Source organism: Podarcis liolepis (assembly GCF_965112155.1).
Source record: "Podarcis liolepis genome assembly, chromosome: 7".
Lineage (NCBI taxonomy): Eukaryota > Metazoa > Chordata > Lepidosauria > Squamata > Lacertidae > Podarcis > Podarcis liolepis.
In genome coordinates, this window is record NC_139561.1 from 60,077,508 (window position 1) to 60,090,444 (window position 12,937).

The 12,937-nt window shown below is 46.5% G+C and overlaps 1 protein-coding gene across 1 annotated transcript in view; it reads left to right on the plus strand.

The window, feature by feature from the left end:
- Positions 1 to 12,937, plus strand: part of MACF1 (microtubule actin crosslinking factor 1) — a 298,900-nt gene that overhangs the window by 158,657 nt on the left and 127,306 nt on the right. Inside the window, exons 25-36 of the mRNA XM_083512609.1 lie at positions 179 to 362; positions 1,733 to 1,902; positions 2,096 to 2,274; positions 2,859 to 2,997; positions 4,465 to 4,658; positions 6,165 to 6,327; positions 7,150 to 7,233; positions 8,712 to 8,819; positions 10,221 to 10,319; positions 11,042 to 11,194; positions 11,951 to 12,039; positions 12,530 to 12,665. Coding sequence (XP_083368735.1) covers positions 179 to 362; positions 1,733 to 1,902; positions 2,096 to 2,274; positions 2,859 to 2,997; positions 4,465 to 4,658; positions 6,165 to 6,327; positions 7,150 to 7,233; positions 8,712 to 8,819; positions 10,221 to 10,319; positions 11,042 to 11,194; positions 11,951 to 12,039; positions 12,530 to 12,665 — 1,698 coding nt within the window. The remainder of the gene's footprint in view (positions 1 to 178; positions 363 to 1,732; positions 1,903 to 2,095; positions 2,275 to 2,858; positions 2,998 to 4,464; positions 4,659 to 6,164; positions 6,328 to 7,149; positions 7,234 to 8,711; positions 8,820 to 10,220; positions 10,320 to 11,041; positions 11,195 to 11,950; positions 12,040 to 12,529; positions 12,666 to 12,937) is intronic.

Here is a 12,937-nt window from a genome sequence, read left to right on the forward strand (position 1 = left end):
TGAAGCAACAAACACCTGCAAAACTTATTTGACTGGAGCCAGCAATGAGACAAAAAATAATGCCTACCATTTTTGTCATATTTGCTTGTACTGGCCTGTGACTCCAAGCGTTGTTCATCTTCACTTAGCCCTCAATGTGAACATGTCCCCTTTGTGTTTGTGTGTGTGCAACTCACAGCTCAGGGCCCTGGCCCCAGGGGAATGCCACCAAACCATGAGGAGCCTGCAGGTGCACTACGATGATTTCTTGGAGGACAGCCGGGATTCAGAGCTCTTCTCTGTAACAGATCGGCTGCGCCTAGAGGAGGATGTGGACTCATGCAAGGAGCACTTCCAGCAGCTTTTGCAGTCAATGGAAAATGGTAAGCTGTCTGAGCCTAGATTAGCTTTGCCAGCCTGGTGCCTCCTTCCTTCCATCAGCTCTGGGCTTGGTGAAGCCTGGCCTAGATGATTAATATTCTATGGCTTGGTTTTAACTATTTATTTTGTGCTTCTAGCCCAGGGGTCAGCAAACTTTTTCAGGAGGGGGCCGGTCCACTGTACCTCAGACCTTGTGGGGGGCCAGACCCACCCCCTCCTGAAAGCACACACACACACACACCCCGCCGATGCCACTCACGCCAACGATGCCTTGTCTTCGGCAGTGTCAGCATCCTCTGTCTCGGCGGGACACAGAGCCCAGGCTGCTGGCCTGGGCAGCAGAGGCAGCTTCCACGCTGCTTCCGCTTCCTTCTCGCTCGGCCACCTCAGCAGGAAGGAAGGAGCGGCACCCAGAGATGTCCACAGCTTTTGATTGGCTGCAGGAGCTTCCTGCAGCCAATCAGAATCTGTGCTGCGTTGCAGAAGTCAGTCTCCGTGCGGCAAGGCCTCCACACCACGCCTGTTTAGTGTGGGGACTGACTGAGTGGGCGGTAGGGTTCGCAAGGTTCACGCACCGGATTAACGAGCCCGGTGGGCCGTATCTGGCCCACAGGCCTTAGATTGCCAACCTCTGTTCTAGCCTGTATTTTTATTTGTGAACTGCCCTGAGATCTTCTGATGAAGGGCGGAAAATGAATGAATGAATGAATGAATGAGAATATTTGCAGTGTGAGAGATGAAAGGAACAATAACTGTTTCATTCAGGGGTGACTCTGGCCGCCAAATCAATGTTTTTTCTGGCCCCAGGAACTCTCTCCTATTTTGACCAAGATGTTTTCTTGAAGGAAAGAAACATGTTTTTCCAATTTTGTCACTCTTTGGATCTTGCGCATTAACTTGCCAGCTGCACCTAGCTGTAGCCATCTTCAGGTGTTTTACTTGACAGTAAAATAAATACATGAGGGGCACTATAGGGATGAGCAGGCTAGCTGTATCCCTTGCAAAGTGGCGGGCACCTCCTGTACGTGTGGAGGCTCCCTACACATTTCATAAACCTGAAAATCAGGGATCTCAAATGTAAAGCAGATTCTAAGGTTTGGTTCATGACACTGCACTGTCCACTGTAACCAGCAGTGATTCCCCCAGGGTCTCTTGCAGATGAAGGCCTTTATTTCCCAACTCTGCTATCTTCTGAGGTCCTTTCTAATGGGAGATGCAGGGGATTGGGGCTGGATCTGTGGCCTTCTGCATGCAAAACATTGAGCTTCTATTGAGCTTCCAAACAGCAGTAGTATTTGACCCACATCTGAGCACATGAAACAGCTGGAGGAAGAATTCAGTTATTTTGCTTTTGTTGTACATGTGTGAACAGAGGACAAAGATGAGACTGCTTCTCGGACGTACCTCTCTGAGCTGAAGAATATTCGGCTTCACCTGGAGGAGTGTGAACAACGTCTGGTGGGCACCATCCGGACGCCAAGCAGCACTAGAACGGATGGGGACGCTCTGCAGGAAAACACTTTCCGGCTTGCCGAGCAGGAGGTTGGTGTTTTATAGTCTTCTGGGAATATTCCAGATTTTGGACAGTACAGTATGACTGAAAAGTCCCTTCTTTGACTTGTTACACCTCCCAGTTTAGTTCTTGCCCCTGCTGGCCATTGCTGTGAAGGCAGATATGTAGCATGAAAGGTCAGTATCTCTGCTCTTGCTCACTAATGCCTGTTGGTCTCTGCAGAGGTTGAAGGAAGATTTGAATCACTTGAAGGATGACATGGAGCAACTTTCTGAGAGATGCACTATTTTCCTGCACAAGTCTCCAACAGGAACCAGCACCCCACACCTTCGTTCTGAGCTTAACCTGCTGGTGGAAAAGATGGACCATGTCTACGGGCTCTCAACTATCTATCTGGACAAGTGAGTTCTTATAGCCGTCTTATTAACAAGCCAAGAGAGGGAACCAGTTGTTGCTGTATGATAGGAACATACACGCAGACCAACACAGACCATTGGTCCTTCTAGCTCAGTACTGACTCTGAACCTGAAAGCTTTTACATAAAGAGTGTGTGCTCTGCTGTGGTTACTCTGTAAAATGTAGAGACCTTTTGGCTGTTAGCATCCTAGTACATAAAGAGTAGTTTATGCAATCCCCTGGAATGCATGCAGTGGGGCTTATTCAGTCCCTTAGAATCCAGTAATTTTTGGAGAATTCCCAGAGGAAATGACCACTGGATTCCATTTTCTCAAAGCCAGGTGCTTCTGACTGGAATAGTTCAGCAACACTAGGATTCTGAGATCTATGCTGAGTTCAAGCGATACAGATCTTAATTTTGTATGTACTTGCAGTGAAGGAGGGAGGCCAGGAGTGGCAGTCATTTTGGGAGCCCCTTAGGTTGCGATGACATCCACCCACTTGGCCAGATACAAGCATGCTGATGTGCCACCAAATAAAAGCTTATCATAGTTTCAGGAAGTGAAGTTTCCCTTTTTATATCTGATAGGTTAAAGACTGTGGACGTTATCATTCGCAATACCCAAGGAGCTGAGTCTTTGGTCAAAGGGTATGAGGTTAAACTGAGCCAGGAGGAGGCTGTGCCTGCAGACCTAAGTGCCATTCAGTCTCACCGAGCCACATTACAGGTAAGCTTTTCCCCCCCTCCAACTGGGTCCTCTGGGTAGGGAGACGCCAGTCTCATGTGGCTGCAAATTCTTACTGTCCTGATGCAGCTTATTGCTGCCTGATGGTGAACAGCAAGCAAAACAGCTGTGCCTTTCAGGCCATGTTGCTCCTCAGGCTGATGCTGATAGCTCTTGGCAATGAGTCTGGCTTGTGCCAAGCTGATGAACACAGCATCTTGCATCTCCTGCCCTCTAGCGTCTGCCTGCTTCAACAGATGTACTTTGGATCTCCCAGCCATTCTGTGGGTGGACAAGAAGCCATTGTGTATTGAAGAAATGTACATACCCTCCTTGAGCCAAATAATTCTTTAAAATTTTTTTTTTAGCAAATACCTTTTAAGATCAGTAAATGAAGTTAGGTATTTACAAATGCATCAGCTTGAAACAAACAATGCAAACATTATTTTATTCCAGAGGCGACTAACCTGTGGTCCTCCATATGTTGTTGGACTCTAGCTCCCATTAACCCTAGCCAGCATGAACAGCAGTCAGGAATCAAGAGGAGTTGCAGTCCACCAACATCTGGAGGGCCACAGGTGTCCCATCCCTGTAACAATAAGCTGCAGTTAAATTTAAGGCCTGACGGGAAAGACTTGGATTGGCAGTTACGTGAATTCAATGACTAGGTACTGCTAAGTGAAGCCATGGTTTAGCACAAAGGTGCAAGTTTCCAGGGAGAATGCAGCTGCTTGGCTCTTCTTCTGGTCCTGCTCCCGTGCTGATGTGAGTTTCACCATGGTTTGGCTTAACGTAACCTCTGAACCCAGGTTTGTGGTTTACCCCAGATAAACCACAAGTGGTAAGTCATAGAACAACACTTGATTATGGATTTTGGTTGTCTAGAGTGACATAAACCATGAGCTCAGGTTTGGGTGTAATGCTAAGCCCAACTGTGGCTTAGCTTATGGCAACATGGTGGTGGCAGGATTGGAGGAGGAGAAGAGTGACCACAATCACCTGCCCGGAGGCCCACAAGCTTGCCTGTTTTGGCTTAGCATTGTGTGTGAACTGAGTCAATGTCCTATTATTTTTATATGCTTGGCTTTGTAATCACTCTCTAGACAGATGTGGCATTTTTAGTTCTTTTTAACCTGTATTGATTGAAATGATTATGCATTTATCCTTTTAGCTATATAATAATATGCCCCGAGTTCATTGAACAAAGAGTAGTATAAAACCTTAATAAATAAATATTCACAGCACTGCGAACCTAGTGCCTTTCAGACATTTTGCAGAACAGTTCCACACAGCCCCAGCCAACATGGCAGTGCTGGCTGGGGCTGATGGGAGTTGCAGTCCAAACGCATCTGGGGGTCACCAGGTTGGTTAAGGCTGAGCTAGAGGATGGGTTCTTGCAGCCTGTCTATTCTTTATTTCAGTCATTCTCAATCAGTGCTTCTCTCTCTTTCTTCATTTTTAATGCTGCAGCAATGGATCAGTGAAGTGAACGATAAGGGCAATGTCTTTGCTATGTTGGAAGATGACTTGGCAAGAGCTAAAGTTGTGACAGACCAGCTGTACCGTCTGAAGCAGGAGCGCAGTCCGGACCTGGAGCGCTACCAGGAGAAAGGGAGCCAACTCTGGGATCGCTGGCAGAGGGTCAGCCTACAGATCGAGACTCGGTGAGAAGAACCACCTCTGGGCAACTGCTTTCTCACTGATAGGCTAACCCACACTTTTCTGTTTGTTGCCCTCCAAATGTTTCAGACTGCAACTGCCAGCTACTTCTTTTTTGTTTTCTGTACCCTGCTCTGGGATTCCTTGGGTAATAAATGATTCAAAATAAAGGAAAATTAAAACGAAAGAGAGAGAATAATGCCTACCCGTACCCCATATCTTGCTGCTTTTGAGAAGGACATAAGCCAGTTCTTGCACAGGAGAACAGAGAAGGGTTCTGCAGAAGCTTTTGATGCCGTTTCTGCAAGGCAGGAAGGGGTTAAAGAGTCTTGCAGGGGGTGAGGGTAGATGCCAGTGTTGCTGCTGTCACCAGATCAAAATATGGCTCTTGGTAAAGATTAGTTACCCAACATGGATTTGCCACTGGAATTATACAGTGGTGCCTGGCAAGACGAAATTAATTCGTTCCACAAGTCTCTTCGTCTTGCGGTTTTTTCGTCTTGCGATGCACGGTTTCCCATAGGAATGCATTGAAAATCAATTAATGCGTTCCTAGGGAAACCGCCTTCAGACCAGGTCCGGGGACAGTCTGTCCCCGGACCTCTTCTGAAGGCTGGGGGGGGGGGACAAGGGCTTTTCTTCCCACCCCCAGCATTTTAAAAAACCCCGGGACAGCGGAGGACTTCTCCGCTGTCCGGGCGATCTTAAAATGCTGGCGGGCGGCATTTTAAAATCGCCCCGGACAGCGGAGGACTTCTCCGCTGTCCGGGGCGATTTAAAAGCCCCTGGGAAGGCAGGCAGGGGGGACAAAGACTTTTGCCCCCCGCCAGCCTTCAGAAGAGGTCCTGGACCTCTTCTGAAGGCGGGCGGGGGGCGAAAGACTTTGCTCCCCCCCGCCTGCCTTCAAAAGGTGTCCCCGCGGCGGCGGGAGGTGTCCCCTGCCCCCCGCCCGGCTTCGGAGCACCGGGAGAAGCGATCTCCCCGCAGCCCCTTGCTGCAAAAGACGTCCGGGGGCAGCGGGGAAGAAGCGCTTCGCTTCCCGCTGCCCCCGGACCTCTTTTGAAGCAAGGGGCGGTGGGGAGAAGCGATCTCCCCGCAGCCCCTTGCTTCAAAAGAGAAGACCCGCTGTCCCCGGGGCAAGCTTCGTTTTGCGAAGCAAGCCCATAGGGAAATTCGTCTTGCGAGGCAACTCGAAAACGAAAAAACCTTTCGTTTTGCGAGTTTTTCGTCTCGCGAGGCGTTCGTCTTGCGGGGTACCACTGTAGGTTGTTTAGCGCTCATCTAAAAGTTGTAAGTTCCAAATCTTGCAGGATTCCATCATTCCAGGTTGTAAACCATCCCATATTGCAAGCCTCTACAGGGCAGAACCTAATCCTCTTTTCTTTTTTACTTTAGAAAGTGCCATACACAGCAAAACTGTTCTTACATCAAAGCAATATTGTTCATGCAACTTCAGGTTCATAGTTTTATCTCACCCACCTCTTCTCTTCCTCCTCTTCATTTCTTGACAGCCGATCAGAGCTGGAGAGTATTGAGGAAGTACTGAGTGATTACCGGAACTGTCATGGGGCACTGATCCAGTGGATTGAGGAGACCACAACGCAGCAGGAACTGATGAAACCTGGACAAGCGGAAGATAGCAGGGTCCTTTCAGAGCAACTCAGCCAGCAAATGGTAAGGCCTGGACAAAGCCACTGTTGCTTAAGCCATGGTCGGCTTAACAAATCACAGGTTAACAACAAGTTATTCTACCGATGATCAAACAAATCATGGCTTGTTTCTCCAGAGTTTGTTTTGCTTTCCAGATGCTCTTGGCTCATGTCTTTGTAGCATCTGAGGGTGGAGTGACCAAGCAAACCATGCTTAAGGAAGGGCGCTGGGTTTGTGCGTAATGCAAAGCCATAGTTAAAATTCATAAGCTTTAGGATTCATGGAGAACAAAGCAGTTAATAAATAGATTATTAGTGGCTGCTAGTAATAGAATCATAGAATTGGAAGGGACTACAAGTATCATCTAATCTAACCCCCTGGAATGCAGGTATCTTTCGTCCAAGAGGGGGACATGAACCCACAACCCTGGGATTAAGAGTCTCATGCTCTACCAACTGAGCTATCCCTCTGAATACCAGTTTCTGGGAACCTGTGTGGGAAGACAGCTGTTGCATTTGGGTCCTGCTTGCTGGTTTTCCAAATGCATCTCAGAAGGACTATGCTCGACTAGATGGATCTTTGACCTGATCCAACTGGTTGTCTCTTACGCCTTTTTGAAGGAAAAGAACTGTAAATTAGGAAGGTGGGGGTGTCCCTAGCTCAGTGACAGACTGATAACTGTAGGGATGTTCTTGTTGGAATCATTAACTCAGTAATTAAGTGAAGTGTGTGGGCGGTGTGATGTGAATCTGTAGGAAAGAGAACACAGAGAACAAACCTTAGAGGGCAGATAAACCTTCCAGTTTGTCACCATGATTTTAACATTGCTTTTCTCTTGCATTTAAGGCGCTGTTTGCTGAAATAGAGGCAAATCAAGCCAAACTGGACCAGTGTCAGAAACTATCTCAGCAGTACTCAGCTGCTGTCAAGGTAATACGATGGCTGTTCTGACTGAGTCTGATGGGAGTTGTATCTGGAGAGCACCAGATTGGCAAAGGCAGATTTAGATGGTTATCTAAAATGCAAATGACCGAACCACAAGAGATATGTGGGTTCTTTAAAGTTATCCCATGAGCTCTGGGAGGATCTGATCAAAAACCTTTTCAAAACCACCATTTTCTTTTTCTTTTCTTTTCTGTTTGAATCTACAACTTAAGTTGTTAAAAACTGACATAATATGCAGAACTTGCAAATATGACAGCCAAAATAAGGAATCTGGGCATAAACAGACAAAGGGTGAATGGAAAGCTTTGGGGAGTATTAAAAAAAATGATGCTAAAATCAGTTTACAAGTACAGCCGTACCTTGGTTTTCGAACAGCTTAGTTGGCTTCCGAATGCCGCAAACCTAGAAGTGAGTGTTCCAGTTTGCGAACTATTTTTGGAAGCCAGGCGTCCAACAGGGCTTCCGTGGCTTCTGACTGGGTACAGGAGCTTCCTGCTCCCAATCAGAAGCCGCGCTTTGGTTTCTGAATGTTTTGGAACTCAAACACCGAATTTTAAAGGTGCGGCTTATTTGCAGGTGCGGCTTATATTTGGGCCAATACGGTATATGAACAGCAGTCAACTACAACAATGGTCTAGAAGGGATAAAAGTAGGGTGGATAAATAAATGGAGATGCAGCAAATTTAGGTTTATTATGAATGCCATGGAATGCTAAGTTGGGAAGTCTGTACAGAAATATTGTATGTGGGGAAAACAAGATGTGTGAACAGAAAAATGGAAAATGTAATAATAATAATAATAAATAATAATAATAATAATAATAATAATAATAATAATAATAATAATAATAATAATAGGTATGCAGAGAGAACACATTGGCCTAGTTCACATGTAATGCTAAGCCGAATCATAATTTAGCAGGTGGACTCCTGGGTGGGGGGAGAACACAGGTCCTGTGTTCCTCTGTGGTTGTTTTGCTGCTGTGCTGCATTGAGCTAAGCCATGGTTTGGCTTAGCATGTTGTCTGAACCTAGGCTTGTGGTTTAGCTCTCCGCAGACAAACATAGAACTTTAACTAACGTTTATCCTATGGTTTACAACTTATGGTTTGTCCGGAGAGTAGCCTGGTTTCAGATGATACAGCTTAGCTTAGCTCAGCATAGCACAGCAGCAAAACAAACATGAAGTCTCAAAGCCACTGCGATCTCTGTGGGAGGCCTCATGTTTCCTCATTCATGCTAAGCCATGGTGTGGCTTTGCGTTACATGTGAACAAGGGCATTGTGTGGCATCTTTATTTTTTTACTTCTTTTTCAAGAGTGCCCTTCATCCCAAGGAATCTCTCGTATACACGCCTGCTCAATTTGCTTTGGGATTCTGTTTTTCATTTTCCGCTTTATGTGGCAGTACTAAATGTGGGGTTTGTGAACTGAAACTCCCATATATCCATTTTTGCATTGTCAGGACTATGAGCTGCAGCTGATGACGTACCGTGCATTTGTGGAATCTCAGCAGAAGTCCCCCGTGAAGCGCCGGCGCATGCTTTCCTCCTCCGATGCCGTCACACAGGAGGTGAGGGGCCTGGCCGCTGCTGGCTAGTGTGTTCTCTAGGCTGGAAGTGGAGTGGGGCAGGGGAGGCGAGGGCTTGCTCAGTTTCCTGAGTAGATGGACATGTGGCACTCCTGCCTCTCCTCCTGAACCCGTGTGTAAAAGTTTCCACCCTCACTGTCTTTTCTGTCAGCCACAGAGGCTCTAAGCTCTAAGCATCAGGGTCTGGCATACGTAGACTTCTTGGAACCACGGGTTCAAATCCCTACAGGGATCGACCCAGCTCTGCCACCTGCAAGGTAAATAAAGAGCACCATGCAGTTCGCTGTGTGTGGATCTTTTGGATGAGTCCAAGGGTGCTTCCAGATGGGTGTTTGGTTATCAGATTGGTGCTCCTCATGCATGCACAGTCTTTTTGCAGCATCCCCAAGACATTGTCAGCATCAAAATGCTAGCCTATATCCCCCTTTGCCCCCCCCTTTTGATCTGGATTTTTTATTTAAAAAAACCCTGTTGACAACCACCCGTTTGCAAATTAAGCCCCTGTCTGGAAGCATCCAAAGAAAAAGAGCCAGCAAGAGAAATCTCAACTGGCTGTTGCTCCATATGGAAGCCTGGGGTGCTGAGCAAGTCGCCTCTTTGAGTTTCTGCACTGAGTTTGTGTTGGGGGTGGCCCCAAGTGAGGTTTTTGTTATTTGCTTCCACCCTGATGAAACAGATTGGGGCTCTGCTTCTTAGAATCATGGATTTGTAGTGTTGGAAGGGATTCTGTGGGTCATCTAGTCCAACCCCCTGCAGTGCAGGAATCTTGAAAACCTGGCCTTTTCCCGCAGACCTCAGAGCAAATTGTTCCCTGGTAGCCTTGCTCAGGACCACTTTACAAGGCTAGAATTCCTTAGCTTCAGCATACTTCCACACAGCCAGAGAGAGAGAGAGAGAGAGGGTGTCTTGGTCTTGCTGGCAGAACTGGGCTATGTCAGGCTATGACTGTCTTCCTCACCCTAACATTTTGGGGAAAGAGATGTATAGGAGAGAAGCATCCAGATTTCACATCCATGTGCAAGATGGCAGAGTTCTTCTTCCAGCTAGAAACCACCCTGGGGTGGCTCTCAAAGCGGCCTTTCTTCCTTGAAAAAGCAGAGAGGCTGTCTTCAGCATTTCTTCCTTCTCCCGTTCCGTATTTAACTGTTATTTTAAGATGCACACATGCTCTGTCTCCAAGATTGCTGCACTTCGCTGGCTCTGTAGAAATGTCCATCAGATTGTGCAGTGAGTGGGGGCATTTACCTGTTCTCCAGAATGAGAAAGGCTGCATGTTCGGAGCAAAGTGGGAAGTTGGATACTCTGTCATTCATTGGCTTTAACAACCACGTTCTTTGTGGTGTTGTTTTTCTCTTGTGTTCTCTCTCCACCCCACCCTTCCAGTTCATGGACCTGCGCACACGCTACACAGCTCTGGTCACATTGACCACGCAGCACGTGAAGTACATCAGTGATGCTCTCCGGCGCCTGGAAGAGGAAGAAGTAAGGATATAATTTATAGTGGCTGCTCTGTGGTGTCTGCATCGTGAATCCATTGTGGCCCACTGGGGTTAGGCAGTGGGTTTTGCCGCATGTGATCTTGGGAGTTTTAGTCCCTTTCCTTTGAAGGCATCAGGGCTGCAACAGTTAGAAGGGCTCTTTAGTTGGCATGGAGTCACAAAACCATCAGCTTCTTGCTAATACTTGCAGTCATTCCTTTCCCTAAGCTTTATGTGAGGAGTTGTTCTTTTCTAACCATCTCTCTCCCTTGCCCTTCCTTAACCCAATATAGTTGCCATTTAGTTTTATTCTCAAGGACCTGCCACTTCTGTCTATGTATACTTTAGGCAATTGTTTTTCAGTCCCCTGTCCAGAGATTTTCCCATTTAACCCCCCTCCCCCAGACTCCTGTGTTCACACATATCCATCTGCCTCCCCACCAACACCATATTCTTACATTGTATGTAACCTCCAACCAGGTTAACTTTCACTTCACCCACAGAATCTACACTGTGTCAGTGTTTTGTTCTTGATATATCTATCCCAAGCAAGTGATAATGTTTGTGAGCATTCCGTGGCATAACAGCTTAGCTAATATCTAGCAAAGGCTTGCTGACATAGAGCCAGCACATTTTTTAGCATGTTATGCCTATAAGAAGTATTTGATTTTGTTGCATACATTTATGTGGCCATATTTCATCTCTCTTTCTTTTTTCTTCTTGCAGAAAGTTGTGGAGGAGGAGAAGCAAGAGCATGTGGACAAAGTGAAGGAACTCTTGGGCTGGGTCATGGGTTTCAAACAGAGTGCACAGTTCAAAAGTGTCCCACCGAAGGGCAAAGAGCTCGGAGATATTGAGAAGTCCATCTTGGAGCAGCAGGTGCGTAAGGGCAGGGGGTGCCTCTCACTTCCTTTGATGTGTGTGTCAGCAATACCAGACTAAGCCTAGGTCAATCCTGCTGGGTTTATCTCTCTAGTGGGCAGTAGGACATCGCCAGGTGGGTTGCTAACTCCCAGTCACTTGAAGAAGGCAGAAAACGTCTTGATTTCCACTGGATGTGAGCTCCTCCACTTCCTCAGGGGCTCAGTTCATTTTCTGCTTTGCTTGAAGTTGGATTTATTTTTTCATTTTTGTTCTTCTGGCCTTAATGAACAAACTGTTGTGTGAGTTTTTGCCTGAATAAACCTCTATCCTTCTGGAAATTTTCACTGATTTTTGTCTGGTTTTCCCCCTTCTCTCTCTGAAGCTGTTTTCTTCAGAAAGAATTCTCTGCTTCAAATATCACTCCAAATGGAGGTTCATTCTTTTTACTAATTAGCTGGTTTCTTAAATCCCCAAATTATAACTGTGACCTATTTTGAACTTCTCATAATTTTTTTAAGACAATAGCTGATTAATTCTGATGCTGGGAACTAGTGATCTATTTGGATTTACTAGTCAAGTCTGTGTTGATCTGGTGCCCTCCAGATGTTTTGGAATATAACTCTTATCACTTCCAGCCAACATTGCTGGGAAGGCTGCACTGAGTCACTGGCCCTTGAGCTTCTTCCAGTGCTTGGACATGTGTCACTAGATCTTAGAGATGTGTCACCCTTCTTGCCCTGCTGAACATAGTATTCTCCTTCTTCTCATCAGGTTCTAAATGAGGAATTGGTTACCAAGCAGGAGCAAGTCTCGGAAGCTATCAAAACTGCTCAGATCTTCCTTGCAAAGCATGGACACAAGTGAGTTGGAAGAACGTCAGTCAGAAAGAATTAAATTTGTTTGGTTTATTGCAGATTTAGTTGTTGCAAGGGGTGGGGATGGAGTTTAAGCTTGCATTTTCCCTATTTTTAAATTCACTTAACTTCTCGGAGTGTTTTATGCTATCATCCTGAGAAAACAAAGATGGAAATTTGAAATGGATGTCCTGTAGAAACACAGGAGCTAGGGAGGAAATTTCCAGGCTGTCATTGCTGATGAAGTGTTTTTGACTTGATCACAGAGGCAGCACATGTTTTGAATGTATAAGGTGCCAGGGTTGACCTCTGCATCAGGATTCCTGGAGCCTGCCAGTTGGAGTAAGCTGTATAGGGCTAAATTGGCCACTTCCTCCACTCAATATATTGCAGGCCTGAAGCTATACTGCAACCCATGATCTCAGCAGGCATCCTTTTAGGATTTTACAATTGCCGTGCTTATATCAAGAGATGTCTCTTATGTGCCAACCTGCAGGCTTTCTGCCCAGGAGAAGGAACACATTGTGACCCAGCTGGATGTCCTCAAGAAGACTTATGACCAGCTGTGCTCTGACTCCACTGAACAGCTCCAGCAGCTCCAAAGTCACATGGCCCAGGAGACTGCCCATAAGGTATCCCTCCTCTCTCCATCCCAGGATCCTCCCCTGTTCGTGATATTCTTTCTTTCCCTCCCCAGGGGTGGGAGAGAGAATCTGTTCTTGGCAGCACTTGTCCCTTCATCCACAGCCCTGATGGCTTTTGAAAATCCTTATTAGTCAGCTCCATCCCATTCTCTCCCATCTTCTGCATTCTGAAGAGGTTCCTCCTTTGCTGAGTTGGTTTCTGAAGGATGAGACGAGAGAGTTTCATAAACTTGTTGATTTGGGCAGATGACAGACTAGGG